Source organism: Rhinatrema bivittatum, chromosome 4 (genome assembly GCF_901001135.1).
Source record: "Rhinatrema bivittatum chromosome 4, aRhiBiv1.1, whole genome shotgun sequence".
NCBI classification, from domain to species: domain Eukaryota; kingdom Metazoa; phylum Chordata; class Amphibia; order Gymnophiona; family Rhinatrematidae; genus Rhinatrema; species Rhinatrema bivittatum.
The window spans coordinates 467,293,313-467,311,715 of record NC_042618.1 but is presented as its reverse complement, the minus strand read 5'-3'; the positions used below and the strand labels follow the sequence as shown (position 1 = coordinate 467,311,715).

Below are 18,403 nucleotides of genomic sequence, written 5' to 3'. Positions count from 1 at the left end.
TATATAGAGACAAACACATTAACACTAAATTCTACGTTAATTACTGAATTGCATGCATTCGTCCTTTTTTATATAGTGTACGTTCCTGCATCTTGTACATTATTAAAGGATAATAAATTTGAAAGATCAAGAATGCTAAGCAGCTAACTGTTTGGTGGGTTTTTTTTGTGAATATACCTCTTTTTAAAACTGACCAGCTGGATGCCAGAGTCTCAGAATATGCCACATCTTGTTCTTCTGTTTCCTCTGCAGTGACCTCAGTATGAACAGCATCACCACGGTGGCCTCTGGCAGCCTGCAGCACCTCCGCTTCCTGGAAGAGCTGTGAGTAGCATTGATTGTGTCTTTGATGGGTAGAATCTGCGTCCCTCTCTCACTTGCTGTGGGAACCAGATAAACCAGCGCAGGAAAAAGCTGTCGGGGGCCGACACTTTTGGCACGTGAGGAAACACTTTAGATTTAAAACAAAACACAACTAAAAGTTGCCCGCCATGCTGGAAATGAAATTTTAAAAGGTGTCCGTGAAAGGCTACAAGTCTTCTAAAGGAGGGGAATTTAAAGTTATAGAGCAAGACCTGTTGAAAGAGGAGGGCGACTCTTTGGAAATAGTTAAGCAGCAGGATTTGAAACGTTTGCGTGCTAGCTTTATGTTTGTTGGAATAACTAGTAAAGCTGTAATGAAAACTGAAGATGGCGGGCTAGTTTTGCTCATGACGGGGTTTGTCGAGCACCCCACTTCATGAGTGGTAATGACAAAGTTGTTTTTTTTTTCTAATCGTTTTTACTTTCCATTTCTCAGATTTTAACTTTGGCACTCCAGGGTTTACTGCACGAATAATGCGTTTCAGACATTTTGCGTTCACAAGTGAATATTTTGATTGTTATCCTCAAAGGAGAGAACGATGCAGCAGCAACACATGGCCGATACAGCTTAGAAAACATTCTTGGACTGATAAAAGGCTTGAGGTTTAGAAGTTGGCCCCCATGGCTATGACCTGGATAAATGTGGAAATTCACTTCCCAAACAGATTGAAAAGCCTATGGAGGTGATGCATCTTTTAGACACCCTGGCAAATTCTAGGAATTCATTCATATTGGTAATCAAAGTCACAGTTTTAGGACATGCAAAGCAAACTAAACTCTTCGTTTTGTTGTGCTGCGAACTTAAGCTTTTTTTTTGTACACCCTGGATTCTTAATGAAAGAGGTAGGTAGGTAATAAACTTGCACTTACTCTTTTCCCAAAGTTTTTACCTTAGATTTTGTGTTTTGGAAGGTTTTCTACCCTGCAAAATATCTGCACGGCCACGGACACTGGGGTCTCATTATTTCTAAAAATGAGTCCGTTCTCAACCTGCTTTTTTATTTCATTTCAGTTACGTTTCTGTTGCTTCATTTATTGTGTTTTCTTATCTGTAACTGACACGTCTGTACGCTGCCCAGAACCCTTTTAAAATTAGGTGACAAATATAACTTAAAAACTAAAAAAAGCAATTGGAAGTTCAGGGGCAAGGAGTTGTGGTGCGAGGCTGTTCTGACTGAATTGTTGCCCTCTGATCCGGGAATGTAAAAGACGTATTGGAGAGAGCCGAAGCAGACAATGAGGGCATGGAAAGAGCAAACGTTTTGTGCTGTGTGCAGAGAGCTGAAAGGAAGGCGTTTTCATTATGGGAAAAAGCGTGGCGCATGGTGGGGGATTCTGCCCTGCGGGATTTTTCTAGGCCACCCTCGGAAATATCCACGATGCTGAACTTTCGATTTCACAGACCAAACGTTTGCCCTATGATTGAAGCCAAGTGCCTTTGGGCTGCATGAAATCATTTTTTGAGCAGCTTGGGTTCTTGTCCTACTCCGTACCAACATCTGAGGGCCGCGCGCTGGATTTTATAATCTGCGCGTGCAGGAGGGGGGTGCCCAAATTCTTGTAAGAGCACGCGTGGCGGTGCACTCGGGCCTCCCCGATTTCCTTCCCCGTCCACTCCAATTAAGAAGCGGACGGGGAGGGAACTTTCCTACCCCTCTATCTAACCATCCTTCCCTTCCCCCTCTTCCCTCCCCCCGACCCCTAATTTTTACTTTTTTTTTTTTTTTTACTTCTCCTTGGAAGAAGGAGCAATCTGCACTCGCTTCCCCGTACAGTGGTGCTGTCCCGGCCCGGCACTTGTGCGCGTACCGGGGTTTTTATGCGCGTGGCCTGGGCCTCTTTGAAAATTTGCGCAGCGTGCGCAAGGCCCGGCCACGCACATGAACCCCGGGTTTTACGCGCGCAGGGGCCTTTTGATATCTGTCCTCTGATTGACAGAGCCCGTGTGTGTGCTGCACCCTACACAGGCTTAGGGGGTGTCCAAGTTATCAGACCACAAAGGCAGCACTATAAAAAAAAAAAAAGAATTCGGGCCATTACTATTTAACCCTGATAAACGCATTCCTCTCCCCTCTTCAGTCATGTGATTCGTGTGCAGGCATTTGCAAGCCGTGTTCTGCACCTTTATGTAATACATAAGAACATAAGAAGAGCATAAGAAAATGCCATACTGGGTCAGACCAAGGGTCCATCAAGCCCAGCATCCTGTTTCCAACAGTGGCCAAACCAGGCCATAAGAACCTGGCAAGTACCCAAAAACTAAGTTTATTCCATGTTTCCGTTGCTAGTAATAGCAGTGGCTAATTTCTAAGTCAACTTAATTAATAGCAGTTAATGGACTTCTCCTCCAAGAACTTATCCAATCCTTTTTTAAACCCAGCTATACTAACTGAACTCACCACGTCCTCTGGCAACAAATTCCAGAATTTAATTGTGCGTTGAGTAAAAAAGAACTTTCTCCGATTAGTTTTAAATGTGCCCCATGCTAACTTCATGGAGTGCCCCCTAGTCTTTCTATTATCCGAAAGAGTAAATAACCGATTCACATCTACCCGTTCTAGACCTCTCATGGTTTTAAACATCTCTATCATATCCCCCCTCAGTCGTCTCTTCTCCAAGCTGAAAAGTTCTAACCTCTTTAGTCTTTCCTCGTAGGGAAGTTGTTCCATTCCCCTTATCATTCCCTTTCACCCTCAAAGGACGCTTGCTGCGAGGTGATGCAGGTAACCATCTGGTGTCTTGCTTGTCATTTCATTGGATTTATTTTTACTTTTTTTTTCTCGGGGAGCTGTAACTGGTTGACACCGACACTAATGCAATACTGTGTGCAAGCATGATGAACACATGACGTGCCACAGAAACAGATTGCAAGGAGAATGCAAAGGCCCTGCCTGCTGGCTTTAGAAACGTGTGTGGGAGGTCACGAAAAGCCTCCTCGTGGGCTTACATGTTGGACATCAGCTGGCCTAGGAGTACTGTGCTAAGTGGTGGGCCTGTGCTTGAATGCAAAGCCAAAGAAAGCACAACGTTTTGCTGCATTGGAAACTAATGCTATTGAAAGAGTAACAAGGACTTGGACAAAGAGTCTACCAAGCCAACAACAGTGACGCAAGCTTGAATTCTGACACCAGGCCAGCAGGCTGCAATCTCAGAGCAAAGATATATCTCGGGAAAGGGGGGTAGATGTGCATGTACAAAAAACAAACTGAGGACCCCCCTTCCCCCAATACTCAAAGCAAAATTAAAAAGTAGTGAATTTAACCACAAGCTACATTTTTGTTTAATACATAACTTACTGTGGCACTCACCCTCGGACCCTGCTGTAACTTCAGTGACCCAGAAACACAAGCTCAGAACGGCAAGCGCTTAAGACTCTTCTCTAGTCTCAGCAAGTCAAAGTAACTAGGTGCTTCTCGGATGTCTGCCCACCTGCGCGGCATCTCCTGGGCACTTCCCGGGAGTCTGACTACCCTCTCCCAGAGAGGTCTGGAGATCCTACTCCCAGATCCATGGGGGCCCATCCTTTCCCTGCTGGCTTAACTTATCCTCCCCTGTAGTGGTTACGCCCTCCAAGCATCTCCTGTCCGGCAAGGGCCCAGCCATAGACCTTCCCTCTCTAGGAGATTTAAAAGCTCCTAGCCTGGTCCTGCCCATGCTCACAAGGGGACACTAGGGTGCTGCCTCGCAATTACATTCTCTGCAAATGTGCAGAATGTGTCTGACATTCTGAATAGCAAACTATCTCTTAACTCCTGAAATTCTTGTTTATGGAACTACATGGATCAGACTATTGATGGGCCATACCAAGGGGAGTAAGAGAAACACTTCTAGGTGTTTATTTCTCAGCAGCATGGACAGGTTCGGGCATGGTGCTTTCTGTGGAGCATTCATGCACACATGCATTGCACTGAAGCATGACGCACACAATGAGGAAACTCTTCACAGAAGCTAAATCAACATCCTATTAATGCAGAACACAAAAGGATACATAATTGAGACAACACAATAAAAACCCAAGCTGCAAATCATTTTTAAGAAATAATTATTAGCTAAATAAGAAATAATTAAGAAATAATTATTAGCTAAATAAGTTGTTCTTGATACCATATGTAACTGTTCTAATGTTTTATGGAATTCAGCTATTATTATATTGTTATATGTACACGCAACTGCGTATTTTTGTTCTATGTGCACCGACGTGATATCTTTGATGAGCGGCGGTATATAAAAACCAATAAATAAATAAAAATAAAACAATTGATAAGCACTTTTTTTTTTTTTTTTGATGGAAGAGTACACAAGAATCTTGACAAATTAGCTCCTTGTGCATCACTCCTCAGAAAAGAATGGAACCACATCCCTTTACAGCTCTAAAAGTAAGACAAGAGTTGCGAGAATGCTCTGTACTCAGCTGCAACAGCAACTGTTAAGGGGTTTGCCTGCTTTGCAATATGAAAAGGTTTTGACTTGGAATATTTCTTTTTTGGAACTGGATATTCTGCTTTTACAAATGAAGGCGAAATCAGGTTACAACAATAAAAAATCCAATACAGACAGCTGTATCTGCATAACTAACGTGTAACATCGGGACACACAAGCATAAAATAGTAAAACGGGCTCTGGGTCAGTGTTGACCCAATAAGCTCCACAGCTCCTCCCAACCATTCCTAAAGTGGCCAGTTAAACAGCCAGCGCGTAACCATTTTCCTGAAGCAGGGAAGTCCCCTCCAGCCTTGCCTTTCAATGGTCTCATATTCCTAAAGATCTTGAAGATTTAAACAATGTACACCCTTTTGGAAAGGCAGGGTAGAGATATATGATGGAGACTTTTAAATATTTCCAAACTTTCTGTGCACGGGAGGGGAGCTTATTTTAATGGAAAGGAGGCAATGGGATGAGAGTGAAAGGGGACAGACTCAGGAATACTCAAGGGAATTTTTTTATTTTTTTGACACACAAAAAATGGTGGCTGCATGGAATAGCCTCTTGGTAGAGGTGGTGGAGACAAGCACAGTATCTGAATTCAAGAAAGCATAGGATAAGCACAGAGGATCTCGGAGGGGAGTGGTTGGTGTGGATAGGCAGACCAGATAAGCCATACGCTCCTCTTCATGTCATGTTTTCAGAGGGAATGCTGGGTGACAAGTTGCAAGCAGTTTGGTTTTTGCTGAAGCTGGAAGGACCTTAATTGCTTCAATTGTATGGGTCGTGTGTGTGTGCATAGCTATGGTACATACTCAGGTATATTCTGAAAACCCAAGTAGGCTGCTATCCAAGGGACACTGCTTCCACTTTCTGCAGAATCACTCCAAATTAGCTCAGTTGAGGCAGTCTGGAATTGAATGCGTTCCCCGTAGTTTGTTTTACAGCAAAAACGTCCCAAGCTGTTGGTAGAGCTATTTATTCATATTAGATATTTGCACACTATTGAAAATATTTAACTTCTCATTTTTGGTTATGCAAACAAACTTAATTTAAAATTGTGCGCCTGACAAGGTGCATGAACATAACGTTTTTTTCCAAAGGAATTTGCTAATGTAATTAAGGCGTTACCTGTGTTAACAAAATTCAGGTAGTAAGCCAAAGACAATGCCCCCCTCCCTCACCCCCCCCCCCCAAAAAAAAATCCAAACAAACCTCCAAAAAAACTAAGGACTCTATATATACTTCCTTGGAATCTAAAGACACGTAACCATGAAGGGACAAAAAAATATTTCATAACATTCAGAAATAGAATACATTTATGTGGCACAAGATTTGTTTTATGCTATCCAATAAACTGTGCTTCTTGGCACATTCCAAGAAACGTCTTTCTAGGTTCCTGTGTTACTTTAGAAACAGCCAGAAATATCCATAAAATATACCCATAAAACAAGGTTGAACTATGCCTAAAGAACTTCATAGCCATGTTCTTTATCTTGAAGAAAAACAAAACTAACCAGGAGCACTGGATATTTCAATAGCCCTCAGTCCATTGCAGTAATGTGCAAAGCATCCCTGCCTACAAGGCCTCCTTCCTGTGAAATGGGTGGTGACTCCATGGCCACTTTCTCAAGTCAAGAAGAAAGCCCTACTAGTACTAATGAGAGGAAGACCTGCAGCAGGACATATTTCCTGTAAGTGTTCCTTAAATAGTTCCTAAGTTGCATAAGTTGTACTCTTGGGAAAACTTAAAACTCATACATTTAATTACCTAGCTTGATTTTTCAATATTTTCCACTTTGCGAGGTACAGCAGAGTTGAATTGAATTAAACCACACTCAACACAAGCTGCATGGTCCTCATGCTATTGTAAGGAATTGATCTCCCCTCTTTAGGAATTCAAGTAACATTCACCAGATTGCATTTTAGAAAACATTTCTGTGGTAGTCACTAGGGCGGCCACAGACTGCTCAAGTGATTCTAGTAGGTACCATAAAGAATTCAAAGCAATGGCAGTTGGCTTACTTTAAAGTCTAACTGGCCAGCCAGCTAATTTTGATAATGCAGTCTCAACTGCAGAGGGGAGTTTCTCCATCCTTGGTCTCCCACATTGGTGTAACAACTTGATCCAGTCTTACAAACTCTCCAGCCTCAATTGATCTTCCCAGACAGGCCTGCCGGTTGACAACAGGAGAGCTTCTTCCATCTGCTGCTCCTCTGTCATCAGATGGGACAGAAGCACTCCCTCACTCTTGCTGCCTGCCAGGTTTGTGGGCTCAGACACGCTTAAGTCAGACTATAGGGCTGCTTGAGGAGATGCAGCCAAAGACAACAACCAGGTAGAAGCTCTGTCTGCGAAATTAGGTAAACTTCCGTTCTAGCCTGCTGAGGGGGTATAGCAGTCAAGGAAACAGAAGGGTCCTTCTCTAAGCTTTCCTTTTAACCATTGCAAGAATTAGAGCAGAAAAAAAGTATCTCAGCAGACAGAGGATCCCTCAGAGGATTAGAAGAAGCTTCACACCATGTCTCTTCATGAAGTCGCCATCTTGGATCTCAACAGCATGGGTACTTTGTGATGCAGAGGAAAAAGCTGGGTCAGGGAAGGCAGGAAAAAGGGGTGAGGCAGAGGAAGCTGGATCAGGGAAGGCAAAGTGTGTTAGATAATGTCTCAGTACCACCCTTACACTCACTATTAACCCTGTGGCCACTCTGAGGGTCCTGCAGGCACTGCCAACCTCCCAGCTGCCAGCTGGGTCCTGTTTGCCTCTAGGCAAGTACCCCACCTGCAAGTATCCCCTGATGGTTTTAAGGGACCCTAGGGCCCCACACAACCCAGGGGGTCACAGTTCTAGAAATACACCTACAGATCAAATAAAAAATCACTGTGAACATTAATACTCAAGATGAGATTGCATAACTGTTATGATCGGGAACTCACGGGATGGCCTCGCAAGCTCTTGGTCACCCCTGCTGCCATTCTGCTCCGACACGGCAGGATGCCGCCATGACCTCAGCTTCTAGACATCCTTCCTTAGGCGTGCACATGCCTGACAGCCGATCTTATAGGACCCGCGGCAGGAAAGTCCCTTTGATTCCTCCTGATATCTTCACGCAGTCTCTACATATAAGGGTTCCTCAGACTGCTAGTCTAAACCTCGGCAACTGATCTCCTGCATCCTGGGCCGTGCGTGTTGCTGCTTCTGTGTTCTTGTTTCTTGCTTAGTCTTCCAGCCTTGCCTTGTCTTGCCCCGTTTTTCCAGGCCAGACTTGCCTCCTCTTCCAGTTTCAGCCTCATCCAGCCTGCCATTCTCGTTCTTTTCATCTGTATCTGTGACCATGACTCTCTTGGCTTACGCCTCTGGATCTTGACTTCTTGCCTGGACCTGCCCATACTTACCTGCCGCCTGGATTTTGACCTCTCTTGGATCTGACAATTATTGCCTGCCATCTGGACTCTAGCGACAGCCTTTATCCCAGGGCCCCTCCTAAGTCTTTCCAGCTATCAGAACTCAAGGGGGAGGCGGCTGATTATAGGCAAATCTCCAGTCTGGCCAGTTATCAAGTCCGTTCGCAAGCTGTCTGCATAGGCCTCGGCTTCACCCTTGAGGCTGAGCCAACTACACCTCATATCTATTACAATAAGAAATTAATAAGATCTACCATACTGAGTCAGACCAAATATATGTCAAGTACAGTATCATGTTTCTGACAGTGGCAAATCCAAGTCACAAGTATCTGGTAGGATTCCAAAGGGTAGCTGGATTCCGTACTGCTTATCCCAGGTGCATTTCTACAACTACATGTTAATAATGGTTAATAGATTTTTCATCCAGGAGCTTGTCCAAACCTTTTTTAAACTCAGCTACACTAACAGCTTTCACCACATCTTCTGGCAATGAATTCCAGAGCTTAATTATGTGTTAACTTTTTTTTTTTTACTCTCTTAATCTTAAATGTACAACTTGTGTGTCCCCTATCTTTTGTACTTTTTAAGAGTAAACGACTGATTCATATTTATTTGTACCACTTTACTCTACATTTTATCATATCTCCTCTCAGCTGTCTTTTCTCCAAGCTGAAGAGTCCTAACTTTAGCCTTTCTCCATAGGGGAATCATTCAATCCCTTTATCATTTTGGTTGCCCTTCTCTATACTTTCTACTTCTGTTATACCTATTTTGAGATGTGGGTGACCAGAACTACCCAAAACACAGGCAAATCTAATAAACTATTATTAGAAAAAAAATGGAAACAGTGAACAGAAAAAAATTTAATTTTCAATCAGCAACAAATAAAATAATGAGGATTAAACAATGTTAGCTCAACATGTTCCACTACTTATCCAGTACCTGGGGAACTTCAGAAAGTGTGCTGCCTCAGCACAGAGATCTGTTTCCTCTGTACTCCAGCTGAGACCAGAGAATTCTAGCCATTCCAGGGCTAGTTCTGCCTGACAGGCCAGTGAGGACACACAAGGCATTAGTGCTCTGACCAATGGCCTTCTGGCCAAAATTACAGCTTCCTCGTGGATACTGGGATAAGTGCTCTCTAAACCTCATTCTGAGTCAAGCCACTATTCCAAGATCCTGAACTACAGTGCAGAGGTCAAGCACCACTGGCAGGCCAACTCTGAGGCAATGAGCCCACTAAGGAAATTTAGTCATAGGGTGAAGTAATAGCAAAGCACGTAAAATGCCTGTTTCACTACACAAAGCAAGTGCACAGATTTCATTCTGAAATGCTAGCACATACCTTTTGTATATACTTTGCACCTGCTGTTCAAAACATGCCAGCCCTTTTCAAACTTTAGCTTGCAGACACCTGTGGTTATAAAATACCTAAGGACCTGGAAGCAGCCCAACCAGATTCAAAACTGCCTCAAAGGGAGTCGTTCTTTCATATACAGGGGTGGAGTGTGTGTAATACGCTAGAAGGGACACTTTGAATCAGGGTGGGTTGGGGTTATGGGGGATGTCACAGGCACATTCAGAGGTATTCATAGTAAAATTGACATCAGAAAGGATTATAGCCCTTATATGTGATGTAAAGTCTAACGAGGAGTTGATTTGCATACTGCAGCGTACAAATCTACTCCTGTTCATCACTTATAGGACTATAATTCTGTACTGATGTCAATTTTACTACGAATGCCTCTGAATGTGCCTGTAAAACGCACCCCGATTCAAAGTGCCCCTCTAGAGTGGTATATAGAGGGTCAGACTGACTCTATACAGTCTCTCCCCCTTTCTGCCTCCTGCATGTATGCACACCCAGCCTTCTTAAAATGTGCCTGGCCCACGTACACGCGTGAGCACCGCTTTTAAAATCTACTTCTGACCATTTAATCCTACTCTCTCTGTTTCCTGTCTTTTAACCAGTTGGTAATCTACGAAAGGACATCGCCTCCTATCCCATGACTTTTTAGTTTTCTTAGAAGCCTCTCATGAGGGACTCTGTCAAACATCTTCTGAAAATCCAAATACACAGGTACCGGTTCACCTTTATCCACATGTTTATTAACCCCTTCAAAAAATGTAGCAGATTTGTTAGGCAAGACTTCCCTTGGATAAATCCACGTTGACTGTGTCCCATTAAACCATGTTTATTCATATCTTCTGTATTTTATTCTTTATAATAGTTTCTATGACTTTTCCTGGCACTGAAGTCAGGCTTATTGGTCTATAGTTTCCCAGACCACCCTTGGAGCCCTTTTTAAATATTGGGGTTACATTGGCCACTCTCCAGTCTTCAGATTTTAATGATAGGTTACAAATCTTTACTAACTGGTCTGAAACTTCATTATCACCCTTGAGGCTAGTCACTGGAACCGGTATCTCCCCAACATCCTCAATAATAAACATGGAAGCAAAGAATTAATTTAGTCTTTCCACAATGGCCTTATCTTCCCTAAGTGCCCCTTTAATCCCTCGATCATCTAATGGTCCAACAGACTCCCTCTCAGGTTTCCTGCTTTGGATATATTTTAATAAGTTTATGGCCAACTTAATTTCAAATTCTCTTAGCCTGACTTATCAATATTTTACATTTAAATTGACAATGCTTACGCCTTTTCCTATTTTCTTCAGATGGATCCTTCTGGTTTTGAAAGTGAGTTTTGTTTTTTTTTTGGCCAAAATAGCTTGTTTCACCTCACCTTTTAACAATGCCGGTAATTGTTTGGCCTTCCTGCCACCTTCCTTAAGGCGTGGAATACATCTGGACTGCACATCTAAGATTGGTATTTTTAGACCATGTCCATTCCTGTTGCACACTCTTAACTTTTGCAGCTGTACCGTTTCCGGTTTTTTTTTTCTCTTTTCCTCATTTTATCAAAGTTTCCCTCTTGAAAGTTTAGTGTTAGAGCTGTAGATTTATTTATTGTCCGCCTTCCAGTCGTCCGTTCAAATCTGATCATGTTATGATCACTTTTACCAAGTGGTCCCACCACTGTTACCTCTTTCACCAAATTCTGTGTTCCACTAAGAATTAGGTCGCTCATTATAGGCCTTTTGCACGCAGTTTTATTTGCAAATCAGTCAGGCAATTAAAAAAAAACCCAAAAAAAAAAAACATTTCTACAGAAATAGTTTTGAAAATTCCCCTAAAATGACCAAAATGAGGCAATTTTCAAACTGACTTACACGCATAACACTGAGTCTTACACATATAACTCCTCTGAAATTTCACTGAATTTTCAAAAGGTTTTACGTGCATAAATGGGCTTTTGAAAATAGCTATAATGTGAGTCTTAAGTGCACAAATCCTTTGAAAATCTACCGCTTAGTGATTAGCTTAGGCCACTGTCGGCACTTGTGCTTCCTTCTTGAAAAGAGAGCCCTGCTGGTCTTTTCCACCTTATCTGTTTAGATAATATTCACTTCTCATTGTCCCAGGAGAAAACTGTTTTCTAATGAAACCAAACCTGCAGTGTGCCAGAACACTCTTGTAACCCTCTGATTGGGGTTTGCTGTTTTCCACTACGGCCATAAAAGTATTTATTCTTCGGGACTACATTTCTTTCCGTCGTGCTCCTCCCTGCAGCTCCCAGAGGGGAAGGAAATCCTTCTTGACCCAGGTGGAGTGTTTCTCCTTAAGAGTGACTGTGCGTCTCTTTGGTACTGTGCGTTCCTCGGACAGACAGGCTGGACCCAGACTGGGTGTTCAAATAACATTTACTGAGTATTTCCAAAATGTCATTCATAGCCCAGGATACTTACTTTCCACAACTGAAACTGTACATTAGAACTCTTTACATAGTCCTTCTGACGGGGGGGGGCTTGTGTCCATCTCTCTAGTCCCCGGGGGGGGGGGGGGGGGAAGCTCACCACTTCTTCCTCATCAGTGCACAAACTGCCCCAGGTGTAAGGGAATTCTACCGGAAAACCCCCAAAGCTCACAAAAATCCTACCTGAGTCCAAAGCTCTGTGTCCTGGTCCCTTTGGGATGGAGAATCCAGCTGGGAGTCTCCAGATCTTGAAAGACGGTGCAGGATGGAACACGAATTCTGTGTGACTTCTTGAGGAGGGGATCAGATGTTTCCAGCCCTGATCAAAGTTCTCAGTCTCCTGACTCCAAACTGCAAATAGGGGTGGGGTGGGGGGGGGGGGGGGGGGGGGGGAAAGCCTTCCATACTAACCAAAAGGGGGGAAAATCAATTTTCTAAGTCCAAAAATCCCATGCTGGGTAATGCTGTCCCTGGTCTTGTTTCCTCTAGGGAGTAGAGGGATAGCTCACAGGTCTCCAGCCCCTGCTGCCTGGATTGGGGATGGGGGTTCTCCAAAATGAGAAATAAACAAAAAAAAAATCCTGACTATTACTTCAAAAACCTAAGCAAACCCTCTCAGACAGGGAGTGCACTGAAAAGGGATCTCCTTGAACACAAGAAAACCACCAAGTTGGGTCAGTGGGCCCAGCATAGCAGGGGACAGGGAGAAATAGCTCCTTACACTTCAAGAGCCACCTCAAAATGATCATGCGTTCTATACCATGAACTCCCCCCAGTGCCGTCAGGATAGCAATCACAGTCAACCTCATAGGAGAGACTGGAATGGAATGGAAAATTCCACTAATCCGTTATTAATGGAGAAAAATCTAGGGCCATCTAGTGGCGGACTCCAGGTTCTTTCACCTGGATCTGTGCAGCTGCAGGAAAGTCTATGGCCATATCCACTACTGCACAAAGCAAGTAATGCATCTGCAATTCCTTACTAAAAGAAATGGATTTAATTTTTCAGACGTGCTATTTTAAAAACCTTTTTTTAATATATATTTTAAGAGAGCCTGTAAGTTGTTTCTAAGTGTCCCTCTTATTTCTCAAAAATTCCCAACAAACATTTCAACTCTGAAGACCGTCTTCCTCAAAGGTAAAACCATCTTAAAAAATGCTGGTTCCAAAAAAAAACAAAAAACATTTTTCCACCTGGCTCCATACATTCACCTATCTATACTTGAATCACATTTTTATGAATCAGAAGTACTGTTACAACTGCTGAAAATCAAAGTTGTATTAGGGAATTAGCAAGTCAAGTTTAGTCAAAATCACTTAATTGACAAAAAAGGAGGAGCATCTACATCTGACTTTACTCCTGATTCAGTGGAGAACACTTCCTTCCTAACAGAAATCACAAGACAGAGGAATAGCTAACCAGCCGCCGAGTGTGAATTGGCAACAAATCTCTCACCCACCACTTAAGCTCCTCACCAAAGTTTTGCGTCTTCTACTCAGTACAGAGGAGCAGGAGGTGAAAGGCCCCCTGCTCTCTAAAAATCCACATAGGCATTAGAGATCACCCTCTAATAAGGAAGCAGAAATGCATTATTGCCGCAACCTCCCATGGGGAGGGGCGTTGTGGTAAAGGTCGTACATTCCTCCAATTTACCCTGCACACTGTGACCCTTCTACAGGATCCTATTGGGACCATACGTATGCAAACAAAAATAGTGGTTTTCTTTGCTCTTCTGTCCACGTCAGCCTTACCCCTCTCCTCTCCTCCTGTTCCCTGCGGACAGGAGGGGATAGGGTACCGAGCAGAGGAGGGGGTGGATGAGTGAACAGAGCAGCTCAGTTTGCTTTGCTCTGGGTTCTGTCTGCTCCAGGCTCACCCTCTCTCTTCCTCTTCCCTGCAGACAGGAGGGGATAGGGTACCGAGCAGAGTAGCTCAGTTTGCTTTGCTCTGGGTTCTGCCTGCTCCAGGCTCTCACCTTCTCTCCTCCTCTTCCCTGCGGACAGGAGGGGATAGGGAACCGAGCAGAGGAGGGATTGGATGAGTGAGCAGAGCAGCTCAGTTTGCTTTGCTCTGGGTTCTGTCTGCTCCAGGCTCTCACCTTCTCCCCTCCTCTTCCCTGCGGACAGGAGGGGATAGGGTACCGAGCAGAGGAGGGGTTGGATGAGTGAGCAGAGTAGCTCAGTTTGCTTTGCTCTGGGTTCTGTCTGCTCCAGGCTCACCCTCTCTTCTCCTCTTCCCTGCAGACAGGAGGGGATAGGGTACCGAGCAGAGGAGAGGGTGGATGATTGAGCAGAGTAGCTCAGTTTGCTTTGCTCTGCTCTGGGTTCTGTCTGCTCCAGGCTCACCTTCTCTCCTCCTCTTCCCTGCGGACAGGAGGGGATAGGGTACCGAGCAGAGGAGAGGGTGGATGATTGAGCAGAGTAGCTCAGTTTGCTTTGCTCTGCTCTGGGTTCTGTCTGCTCCAGGCTCACCTTCTCTCCTCCTCTTCCCTGCATGCTGCCTGGGAGGGGAGGGGCTGAAGCAAGATGCAACAGCCAATAAAAAGAGCCCTTTGTGTTCATGCAGTGGGCTTTCTTGTGTGCAGGGCAGATGCCACTTTTTTCCCCCCATATGAATAAATGGCTGCGATTTGTGGGACTGCTTGCAAAACCACTCGCAGGTTAACTTTAAAACGGACGCACATGTGCCCGGTGGTACGCTGGAATTTTAAATCATGCGCCGACTTGTGCACGTAGGATTTAAAATCCGCCTACCGTGCTTAAGTAAGCGCCTAATATTAAGAGGTTACTCGAGCAAACTTGCTTCGCGCATCTTCCATAAGGACTTTACCGGCTTTAACGTGCTGGCGGCCTTAGAGAAGGACGTGGTGGCCACGGGCAGACCCTATCCCACTGGTGGCTGAAGGGTGAATGAGGAGCTGGTGCTGCCAGTGGACCCCATCCCGTTGGTAGCTGAAGAAGAGGCCCAGGCTTGGTGGAGGGGGGGTGTGTGGGGGGGATTTGAGAGGATGGGGAGGAGGAGTGGCTGCCTGCCTGCCTGGGTGGGTGAGATCCTTCCTGTTTGGGTGAGAGAGGCTCTGTATGTATGGGTTAAGAACCTGTAGGGTACAGCTTCAAAACTTGCGCACGCACGCTATAAAATGCCGGGTCGGCGCGCGCAAGGGGGTGCAGAGTTCAGCAAATACACCCGGCAGTGCATCGGGGCCTTCCCCAGTTCCTTCCCAGTCCATTCCAATTAAGGAGTGGACTGGGAGGGACCTTCCCAACCCTCTAGCCTAACCTGCCCTCCCCCTATCCCTGTTCTAACTAGCCCAAGTTTTTCTGGTTTACCTTTTGCTCCTGCCGAGGAGCAGGAGCAAGCTGTGGCTGCTGGGCCGGGCACCTCCATCCCTGCCCTGGACTGCCCCATTTTCAAGCCCTGGGACTTGCACGTCTCCCGGGGTTTACGCGCGTGGTGGGGCCGATGGAAAATTGGCCTGGTGCGCGTAAGGCCCAGATATGCATGTAAACCCCAGGGTTTATGCGTGCCGGGGTTTGAAAATCTACCCCGTGTGTGGAGGGGGGTTTGAGAAGCTGTGTATGTGTGCGATTTGAATGGGATCCTGGCATGGGGGTAGGGGTGGATGAGGTCCTGTGTATATGTGGGGGGGGGGGGGGGAGGTGTGAGAGAGGGGCTGTGTATATGGAGGTGGGTGAGAGTGTATGTGACTACCAGTGTGTGGGTATGGATGATGGCTGCCTGCGAGTGGGTGACTGCCTGTGTGAGAGTCCATTCATGTGTGTGGTAGGGAGAGCCTGTGGATGGGCCTGTATGTGTCAGAGGATCAAGTTTGTATAGCTCCCTGTCTCCCAATCCACAACAATCTGAGTGGCTGGAAATCAAAACATACTAGTTATGGAGAATAGGAGACTTTTTAAAAAAATCCTTATTAGTTTCATTATTTGATGCTGTTTTGAAATATTAAATTGCTATTTTGGAAAATTTTATAAATTTTTTTGAGGTTTTAGTTATTGGATGTTCTCCATTTTTCTTTTTTAATATGGTTTTGCTTTTATGATATTTCTTTATTTTGTTGATCTCTTATTTTGCCTTTGATAAGGATCTGTATGTGTGATTAAGGAGAGGGATTCTGCCAGTGTATACTTTGTGTAGGGGTCTATAGCAGTCCGTCTTGTTCTGTTTTCAATAGGAAGCTTTCATGTAATATTGGCAATGCTGCTCTTTCCTGGGAGTTAGTGTCATGCTGATATGGCAGATTTCTCTTTGAGTAAATTGTATTTTTGGCAGGCTGTGAAAACTTTTATTGGAGCTATGTAAGTATTATCCAAAAATACTGTGTGTGTGTTGAGACAATATAGTACCTGACTTTCAGATGTGACTGTCTGTGATCTGACATCTGAAGAAGGAACTTAAGTAACTTTAAAAGCTTTTGTACATGTATTTTAGGCAGCCTGGCTTATTTTGTTTTGTAAATAGGAGGTATATTGTGTTGCCATTTCGTTGGTAGAGTTGGGTTTGAGCGCTGGCAGTTAGTGCTGTTTTGGTATTGTTTATGGCTTACTGAGGGCCAAGCCCTCACCCAATACATCTTACAGCAGGCCCTAATCAAAATGAAACCATTCAAGGATTACCAGCAAATTTTGGGAAATAGTATCAGATAAGAAATGTGCTCACAATGGTATAGTCTACAGGCTCTCGCCCGCCATGGGCTTCAGCCAGCATCATAACCTGAGCACTCAAACTCACGTCATATACACTTTCCCATAAGTGAAAACTACTGGTTTTTATAGTACTACTTTATTCAGTAAGGGGGGGAAAAAAGTTAAACATTTTAAACTTTAATCACTTCTTTAAAAAAAAAAAAAAAGCTTTTTTTCAGAGATTAAGGTTACTTTATCTTTATCTTTGTTCTTAATGTTATTTAAACCGCTCTCTTCAAAAACGAATGCTCAGTACACATCCTGACATTGCCAATGTTTTGGCATACACTTCAGGGGTGTTTCATAAATTCTACAGAAAAGCCCAACCCTCTGCTCAATACAATACATCTCTAGAGGTGAAGGGGCTGAGGATGCGAGACTGAATGCCTTGCTATATATGTCACCGCATGCCCCTACCGTAGGGGGTGTGTGTGTGTGTATGAGAGTTAAGACTCTCACAGCACTCAGAGCCTCTGTGTGAGAGTGAGAACAAGAGCATGTGCGTGAGAGACTGTGTGCGTGTGAGGGAGCATATGAGACTGTGTGTCTCAGAGAGAGACTGCAAGTGAGAATGAGAGGGTTTGAGAATGAGGGCCAGACTTTAAAAAGATTATGTGCACTGGGCCTATTTTCAAAAGGGATTTGCCGCTGTGCTTGGGATCGTGTGCCGGCAGTCGGCTGGCGCGCGCAATTTGCACCTGCCCAGAGGCAGGTGCAAAAGGTAAATTTAAACATTTTGGGGGAATTAGGGGAAGGGGTGGGAAGGTCAGGTTAGGGGGGAGGGAATGGAGAAAGGCAGCTCAGCCCGCTCTAGGTGCATAACTGTGTGTGTACCACCTTGTGCGTGCCGACCCCCGATTTTTATAACATGTGCATGCCGGGTAGCATGCACACATGTGGGCTGCGCACGCTTCTTTTAAAATCTACCCCTGAGTGAATATACAACTGTGCATGCTGCTCCAATCGTGTCTTTAAGGAGTGGGTGTGAGCATAAAATTGATAGGCTTTTTGCATCAAAGAAAGTAGTGCTCACAGGGTAATGAAACCAAAAATATTCACAAGGAAATATTTTTGCGCACAACAACCCAGTCCCTTGAGGGAACATGGGTGAGGGGTACAATCTGTTTGCATGGAACGTGCAAATGTAGCTGCAGCTTCCCTGGCCCTGGAGAGAATCACGAGTGCCAGCACATATGCGGACAACGCATCTCCAGGTGCAGTCGTGCAAGTCCAGCCTGTCCTTTGCAGCATCAGTATGAGGCCACTCTGTGAGTGAAAGGGCTGTTGCAGTGTTTAACTTTGTTACATCTCTGCCATACTCTGCTGTTCAGGTCATCCCCGTGCAAATCTCGTCTCACAATCAAAGGAACTGCTTGTTGGCTTTACAACTGGATCCCCCGTTGTGAATATTTAAAAAAATATATATATATATTATTTTTTCAGAATCCCTTGTGGCTAGAGGCAGAGACCACTCTCACTTTAAAAGGGGAATTGCCATGTAATTTTCTTCTAAAGAATGTTACTGTAAAATAACCCTATAATTGGCAGAGGAGGCTGCGATTTTGAAAACGTGCTTAAAACTTGTTGTTTTGTTTTTGTTTTGTGTTCTTTAAACATGGTGGTTGTGGCATGTAAATACATTGCCCAAAGTCTGAAAAAAATAAATAGAGAAGCAGTGCTGCCTAGAGCTCCG

At 44.4% G+C, this 18,403-nt stretch overlaps 1 protein-coding gene across 1 annotated transcript in view; it reads left to right on the top strand.

Moving 5' to 3' along the window:
• LGR5 (leucine rich repeat containing G protein-coupled receptor 5) overlaps positions 1 to 18,403 on the top strand; it is a 206,500-nt gene that overhangs the window by 55,495 nt on the left and 132,602 nt on the right. Inside the window, exon 2 of the mRNA XM_029597180.1 lies at positions 253 to 324. Within this exon, the coding sequence (XP_029453040.1) occupies positions 253 to 324 (72 nt within the window). The remainder of the gene's footprint in view (positions 1 to 252; positions 325 to 18,403) is intronic.